The following is a 7,897-nucleotide window of genomic DNA, read 5'->3' as shown; positions in this document are numbered from 1 at the left end:
GGGTATATTCCCAGTAGTGGAATTGCTGGGTCAAATGGTATTTCTATTTGCAACTTTTTGAGAAAGCGCCATACTGCCTTCCACAGTGGTTGCACCATTTTACACTCCCATCAACAGTGAATAAGGGTTCCAGTTTCTCCACAACCTTACCAGCATTTGTTGCTTACTGTTCTGTTAAATTTTGATATTCTGACTGGAGTGAGATGATATCTCATAGTTGTTTTGATTTACATCTCTCTTAGAGCTAGAGATTTTGAACATTTCTTCATGTGTTTGTTAGCCATCTGAATGTCTTCTTTGAAGTGTCTGCTCATATCATGGGCCATTTTTCTATTGGATTATTTTATGTATTGTTGTTGTTGTTGTTTTTGTGTTTCAGTAAAACTTTATTTACAAAAGTAGACAAAGTGCCAGTATTAACTCATGGCTGTAATTTGCCAACTCCTGCTACTGACAACACTTAAAAGAGATGATGTGGCCGCCCTAGGGACTGAGAGTCAATCGGCTCCCTGGAGAGACTGGAAACCAATCTGGGGTGAACGCTGCGCTGAGAGCTGCAGCTGTTGGTGAAACAGGGCCTTGTATTTAGGAGTTTCCGGGAAAGTGGTGATACACAGGCCAGATGAGGTCCATCCATGTCTCCTCTTCATAAGAGGCACCAGCTACTTTATTCCAGGTCCGGCTCAACCCTTTTCCCCTCTCTCCAACACGGTCCAGTCAGGGCTAGGAAAGCACTGTCATTACGGAGCCCCCACTAGCCCTTGTGCTGGGGTCTGACCACATGTCCCTCCTTGGTGACAGCCCAGTTGTAGTTCTTTGGAGAGTTCAAAGCTTCTTCCACCCGCGCCTCCAGGTTCTCTCGGGTGATAAAGTTTTTTGCCTCCTCCTATTGGGAGAGAGAAGGTAGGGTGCCTGGTCACGTCTCCATTTATCTCATACTCAATCCTCCACTTCTACTACTTTCAACATAAGCCTCAGCTTTTCTAGGGGGCTATAGTGTCAAGTAGCTGCGCTGCAATCCCAAAGACACGCAGTTTGAATTCCCCACAAAGTTTACTGCTTCCTTGCAATTTACAGCCTCTGAAAAGCCGCTGGAGGGAGGCACACAACCAAAACAACATATTCTTCAACAACATACTCTTGAGGAGTTACTCCTAACTGGTTTCTTTGAATTTAAGTCTTGTATTTTTCAAACCTGACGACCAAGAATATTTAACGTGTCAACAACTTCGTCACCTGTAAATTAAAATACCAGGTCCCTGTGGACTTAGGGGTGTCTTCCACGAGCACTGGGTTATCACTTCCAACTTTCATCTCCTGACAGGGGTGCTCGTGCTCCCCAAATGCCCCCGCACGTTCCCCCAAGGCCCCCGCCTGCGCTGCCTGGGTGCCCCCTTCGCAGTAAAGACCGTGATCGGTCCCGCGCCCCGCAGCCCACCTGCAGCTGCAGAATCTCCTGCTGCTTGAGCTGGACCCAGGCCTCTGCCTCACGGGCCTGGCGGGCCTGCTCCTCCGCGCGCCGCAGCTCCTCGTCCCGCGCCTCCTGCTGCAGCCTCGCAATCCTGGAGGGGACGAGGCCGGGGCTGAGCGCCGCAGGGCCCCGCGGCTGGCGACGGCCCGCCCGCCGCCCTTCTCCCGGCCCCTCACCGCAGCTCGTGCAGACGCTGGTTTTCCTCCCGGTTGAAGGTCATCAGCGCCTGGTGCTCGGCGGCCTTCTCCTGGGCTTTGCGTTCCGCCGCGACCCCAACTCGGGCCTCGAGCATCTTCCTCCGCACCTCGGCCACGAACTCCACCCTAGGGGCAGGCGCGTCGGAGGTGGCCATGCTCCTCGCCCCCCGTCCCCGGCTCCAGCTCGCGGCTGGGCGGCCGCCTCCCCAGCCCCGCTGACTCACCTGAGGGCGCGCACGGTGCGGCGATACTCCCGGTAACGCTCGCTCAGGATGTAGAACTCCACGGGATCCACCGACTGCGGGGTCACCAGGCGCCCCACCTTGGACTTGGCCTGCGGGTCATGGCGGCTCTTGCGGCTTCGCGTGGGGATTAAGAGCGGGGCCGCGGGCCGGCACGGGGGCCGGGCGCCCAGGCCGCTCAGTGCGCGCAGCATGATCAACTCACAACAACCAGCGCGCCGCCATGACGACACTTGACCCGGAAGCGGAAGTGACCGCAGGGAACCATGGCTCTCGAGCACCCTCCCCCTAGGCCACGCCCCCGCCCAGCCACCCCTCCCGCCGGAGGGTCAGTTCCCCCAAGCTTCCCGGGAGAAGGGTCTCCGGCGAGGGTGAAAGAGGAAGGACACGAAGAAGAAAACACGAGGCAACAGCTTCACACTTTTATTGGAGGGCGGGGCGCGGCGGTCGGAGTCCGGTCTGTGGAGGAAGAGGGGCGTTCAGTCCCCCCTGCCCTCTGGCCGCAGGACCACCCAGCCCCGGCCTGCCGATCGCCTCCCGTCCCTGCTATCGAGCTCTGGTCCAACACTGCTGCCTCCAGCCCCGCCGCCTGCCTCCTGGGCCGAGGACACTTCACTGGCCCCCAGAGGACGCGGCCCCGGGACTGGCTCAAGTCTAATCAGTCCAACCCCAGCTCAGGCGGTTAGGCGAGACTTTGCACTGTAGAATCTACCACTTTCTGCCTCCCATGCTCTTTAAAATGTTTGATTTACAAATAGTAAGACATCTGTCCACACCGTTGGGTGAGGTGCTTGCCTTCTGCTATGGCCTCGGGGAGCTCTGCATCCCTAGGTCACATGCTACCGACCCCTCTAGTCCTGCGGCTGGCCCGTTCTCCGCCCCGCCACCTCTCCCCCGTTTGTGTGGGGTCTTCCTCTCTGCTGACCTAGGGGCTGCCACCTCTGCTGCTACCGTTTCATTTATGGAGGCTCCATTATTTCCATCTCTAGTTACTTCTGATCGTCTCCTTTCACCCAATTGTCTTAGCAAGCATTGCTTAGAAGTCTAGTCTGTGCAGCGGGGGCATCGCAGTGGCGTCCCTTTCCCCCCCTTCACGATCCCACAGCCCTTAGCCACCCAACTCACCAACAGGGTCTGCGCCACGCGCTGCTTCCCGCGGAAGGGCTGCTGGATCACGGCCCTGCTCTCCCAAGGGGCGCTCTCTTCCGCGGGAGCTGGGGGATAGCTGGGGAGGCTTCGGGCAGCCTGGCCTGGGCTACCTGTTGCAATGCCAGGGACCCTTCCTGAGCCTCTACCTTGCCCTTACCCCCACTGGGGGTGGGCCAGGCTGCACTCTTCTTCCTCCCCTTCAGGCTGGGTTGGCCCATCACTCACCTGGGAGCACAGGGGCTTGCTGGAGACCCCAGGCTCGTTTCCCACCAGGATACCAGCCATGAGACCAGTGCTGAGCCTTCGAGGGTCCAGGGTGGGCGGTCAGCAGGAGCAGCAGCAGGAGGAGGCCTCGCCTGCAGATGGTCATGGCGTAGCTGCTCCCAAAGACAGTGGACAGCATTCATAAGCGTGACATCCCCACACATAGCTCCTTTTCTCCCATTCTAGGTTTTCCTAGACAGCAGGCACCTCAAGGGCAGTGTTAGGGCTTCCTAATGCTTTTATCTGTCCCTGTTCCTCATCTCAAGCCGGCAGGGACTCAAGCCGGCAGGGACCTAGACCTGGAGACTCCCAACCAGGCCAGGAATGCTGCTGTATGGACAAGTGTGCTTCTCCCAGAGGACTCTGCAGCACGAGGGTGCAGGGGCTACTGATCTTCACCAGCTCTGAGGCTTTCCATGTTGGTCCAACCCACCTCTCCTTTTTTTAAGGGGCTAAAGTAGTGGAAGGAGGGAGCTCTGGTGGCTCACTGCTAAGGAATTATGCAGCCAGTGCAAAGGTGTGCAGTTTGAATCCACCAGCTGTGGGAGAAAGGTTGGAAATCTCCCATGCGATCGACTTATTGCTTCTTAAAACCTGCTGGAGGGTTAGCTAGGGGGTGTTCTGAGTACACGTACACAAGTGGTATTGGAAGGAACACTGGGGAGGGGAAAAGATTTCAGGCTGATGGTGGCCAGCTAGAGTAGTTCTCCAGAGACAAGTGCAAAGTAGGAGCATCTGAGAGCTGGGGTACGTGGTGCCTGGGGACCCTCTGCCTTGTGTCTGTAACCCACCGTAGTATTTGTGGGTACAGAGTATAGGGTAGTCGTGGGGCAAATGCTTCTGCCCCTTGTCCCTCCCATGCCAGGACAGCAAACACAGGAAAGGACAGTGGCCTGGGGGTGGTGGTGAAGGGAAAGGGGCTTTTTCTAGAATGCTGGCTAGCAGGTTTGGGAAGGGGAGGGAACAGTGACTATAAGCACCCAGGGCAGAGCTCTATCCTGGACCCCCAGTCTTGGAAAGGGCAGTCCCCATACTCACCGAGAGCTGTGGACAGGGTGGCTCCTCTGGTGGCAGCGGATCCCCAGCCAGGCAGCCCTGGAATTTATTGGCCAGGTGGCTCCACCCTCAGCCCCAACCGGCTCAGACTCTAGTGACGAAGGGAGGGGTGGGTGAGCTGTGCCCCCTCTCGTCTTTTGCCAGCAGCCACTCCAAACACACACACTTGGGGTTACAGGCAGCTCAGCCCTGCTCATCACCACAGAGGTCTGAAGCTCCTGAATTGCTCCAGTCAGCACTGAGTGCCCACTCCCCAAGCAGCACCACTCTTCAAACATCTTTCTGCCCTAAAGGACTGATGAGAGTCCTCTGTCTTAATGAGGGCGCTGTTCTGGGGTTCGGACTCACCCAGTCCAGGGCACCTTCAGTTGTAATGGCCAGAGAACGAGGATCCTGGCCAGTGGTCATATGACTATGACCCTCCCCTTGCCCCCCGTAAAATGGGCTACATGTAAAACTCTCATGCACAATCCTGGGTTCCAGGGCTGGGTACCTCTAGGTGGGGGCAGGGTTTGGTGGGACAGTACATGCCCACGAGTTGTCCAAGCAGGTCCATGATGGGGATGGAGGTGGGGTATGAGAAGGGCAGCTGAGAGGCCCTGAGGGGCTAACAGCAAAGGGTAGGTGCAATTCTTCCCCTCTAGGTCTGACCCCTCTCATCCTGTGCTTGGCCCAGGGTTACGTGTGGGTGCAGGACAGTGGTCCTGGGTTGCCTGCCAAGGCCCTGGAGGGCCCCCCTCCCAGGCTGCATCACAGGCTCAGTTCTGCACTCCCATCCCAGCTTCCTGGGGTCAGAAGCCTGTTTACAGGGTTAATAGCCAATTTCCACTGCTGGGCTGAACAGCAAAAGGGAGGCCCAGGGTCAGGCCTGGCACTATAGGCAGTGAGTCACACTGGCAAAAAGTAGGAGGCACTGGGGAGGAGGCAGCACATAGGGCTGCAGTCCCTCGAGCACATGTGAGTGTCCACACTAATTTCGCAGACTTGAAATGAATGCAATCCCTGTGTGGACTATATGTTCGTTCTCCAAAGGGGTTTTCTATGTGTACTGGTTAGCTAGGTAGTTTCTGGGGAAACATTTACTACATTTAGTAAAAATGACTTTGTTCAGTAAACTAGCTTGGTTCTGGTTTGAATGAACAGAATATTGTATTTAAAGCCCCTGGCATTTGTTCTGAGATAAGAGATAACTTTATTTATTTCCTTAATAGTTTATGATTTTTCTTGAAAATCCCAAATCAGCCCAACTAGCAACTAGACTGCTCAGCTGGAGGCCTTTTTGTTCAGGTGTGGGTAAGATCTCTTCCAGATGTTAACTCAGGACCCCTGTCCTGTGAGATGCTTACAGTCCAAAGCTGGTGCCGAACACAGATTCCTTGGCCAGGTAGCCCCGTGGAGGACAAGGAGTTAGCTTTGTCGTTGTGTACCATTGAGTCACATGGGAGGAGAGTGTCCACGTTTTTCTTGCGGACCTGCTGGTAGATTCAAACTGCGTGTCTTTGGGTTGGTAGCACAACTCCTTACCACTAAGGCACCAGAGCACTCTAAGGAGTTAGCCAGAGGCCTGGAAACAGATTAGCACAGTGGGATGATCCAAAGGCAGGAGCGGAAGATGCCGTTAGGAAGGGTGGTGAAGATGGAGGGGGAGGCTCCCAGAAACCCTAACCTCTGAGGAAGGAGACTTCGGAGAAGCTACAGTGAGGGTCAGAGTCAGAAGTCACTCACACAGACAGGGGAGTCAGTCAACAGAGACAGGGTACTGGGGTTCAGCACCAGAACATGTGGGAATGAAACTCATGTCATTGGAGGAGGGGACTTGAAAAGGAACTGAAAGCCTTAGAAAAGAGCAGCTGATGTGGCTTGAGACTGGGGGGACCCAGAGCTCTAGACGGTGCTCGCCCCCGTGGTCACAGTGGACTGGCCCAGGCGGGAACTACTGAAGCGGCCACCAGTGCTCTCCTGCACAGCTGAGCTGTCTGAATTCCACTGTTTCCTCTTTTTAAAAAAAATATTATTATTATTATTTTTAAATTTTATTATTTTTGTGTGAGTGTACTGTCAAATCAGATCTGACTGGTACAGGAGGAGACTGTCCCTCCTTCCCCAGCAGAGCATCTGGTGGATTCGAACCATGCGCCTCTGGGATTGTAGTCGCAGCTCCTTGCCTCTAGGCCACCAGAGTTCCCTACACTGTTTCCTCTTGTTAGATGCTACTTAGTGACCCTAGGAGTACAACAGAAAGCAGCACCGCCCAGTCCTGTGCCATCCTTTTAATAACTGCTTGTGGCCACTACAGCCTCTGTGCAAACCAGCTCATCGAGGGTCTTTGTTTTTTCAAAGCAAGTGTGGTGTTCTCTCCAGGCACTTGTCCCTCCTGCTAACACCTGCAGAGCAAAGCAGGAGACTAGGGGCCATAGTGGGCTGGGTATAGATCCTATTAGCCACTCTTCAGAAGAAAGAGGCAACCTGCTTTCAGGAAGATTCCCTGCTTTAGAAACCAGAGGAGGGCGACCACGAGCTGGGAACTGAGCTGGTGGCAGTGGGTCTGCTTTGGCATTCTGGTTCTGGAGTTCCTTTTAGCCTGGATGAATTCCTTATGGGTTATGTCTCTTCCAGCCATGTGAACCCTGAGTAACACAAGGAAGGGTTTGAAAGGTGTAAAGTGGACAGTAAGGATATGCTGTATGGTAAGAATGAGAAGAAGAGCAGAGAACAGCTAATTTCTGTTTGAAGGCATCTATATAGCAACCAGAGTGACAGTTAAAATACTGGCCCAGACATGGATCAAATCACCACAGACTCCACAGACAAGCGGCCATGCTACATAAGTGTGTCTGGTCAACAGCAGCTGGGGCGAGGCAGCGAGGAGTGGGCTGGAGGCAGCCTGGTTTGCTCCTTCATGGGCTTGGATTTGGTCTCTCAGAAGCACCTCAGGGCAGTCTGCAAGGTCTCCTTCCCAAACATGGAACCTCTCTTCAGAAATTCCTGGCTCTGTCTTTGCTTAACTTACCCACCTTTTATGTGAAATTTCTGAGCTTTGAGTTTTCCACCCCTTGGAATTTTTTAGTTCCTCCAGAAAGGCCAGATGCCTGTCATGTGACTCATGCTCACCCTGGCAAGCGTCCTGAGGTGGTCTGTTGTAGTGCTTGCCTCCTACCCTGGCCCCCCTGCCCCCTCTGCACCCACCCTCCTTCACTGAAACATCCTGAATATGTAGAAGCTGACTCCCTTCTTGAAACTATCAAGTCTCAACTGTTTTATGTGTCTCCTGAGGCCTTCTGCAATGCAGCTCTATTTGACATGTCCTCTTTTTCACTCATCTGCATGTCCAGCTGAAGCCCCAGCTCCTCCAGGAAGCCCAGCAGCCTTAACCTCTGAGGGTACTTCTGTATGGTGGGCTGGAGCCTGACTGTTCACTCCTGGCAGCCTTTGAGGCAAACACAGTATGGGGATTGCTAATCTGGGGAGTGGCATCAGGGCTGGCTGACCCCTGGGCCACCTGTGCTGCTCACCTCTGG

The 7,897-nt window shown here is 54.6% G+C and overlaps 2 protein-coding genes across 2 annotated transcripts; both read right to left on the bottom strand.

Moving 5' to 3' along the window:
- Positions 1-754: 754 nt before the first annotated feature.
- Positions 755-2,104, bottom strand: MRPS26 (mitochondrial ribosomal protein S26). Its single transcript, XM_006894194.1, has 4 exons — positions 1,893-2,104; positions 1,648-1,794; positions 1,439-1,562; positions 755-886 (listed from the first exon to the last, which is right to left on the bottom strand). The coding sequence occupies exons 1-4, from the start codon at positions 2,102-2,104 to the stop codon at positions 755-757; spliced, it is 615 nt and encodes a 204-aa protein (XP_006894256.1).
- Positions 2,105-2,954: 850 nt separating this feature from the next.
- GNRH2 (gonadotropin-releasing hormone 2) lies at positions 2,955-3,429 on the bottom strand. Its single transcript, XM_006894254.1, has 2 exons — positions 3,285-3,429; positions 2,955-3,124 (listed from the first exon to the last, which is right to left on the bottom strand). Exons 1-2 carry the CDS (start codon positions 3,427-3,429, stop codon positions 2,955-2,957), a joined length of 315 nt encoding a protein of 104 aa, XP_006894316.1.
- Between the last annotated feature and the right edge of the window lie 4,468 nt (positions 3,430-7,897).

The sequence above is a fragment of the Elephantulus edwardii genome, unplaced genomic scaffold (genome assembly GCF_000299155.1).
Source record: "Elephantulus edwardii isolate Elephantulus edwardi_28Jun2011 unplaced genomic scaffold, EleEdw1.0 scaffold00138, whole genome shotgun sequence".
Classification (NCBI taxonomy): Eukaryota; Metazoa; Chordata; class Mammalia; order Macroscelidea; family Macroscelididae; genus Elephantulus; species Elephantulus edwardii.
The sequence above is the reverse complement of the archived record's forward strand: the minus strand, read 5'-3'. Positions and strand labels throughout refer to the sequence as shown.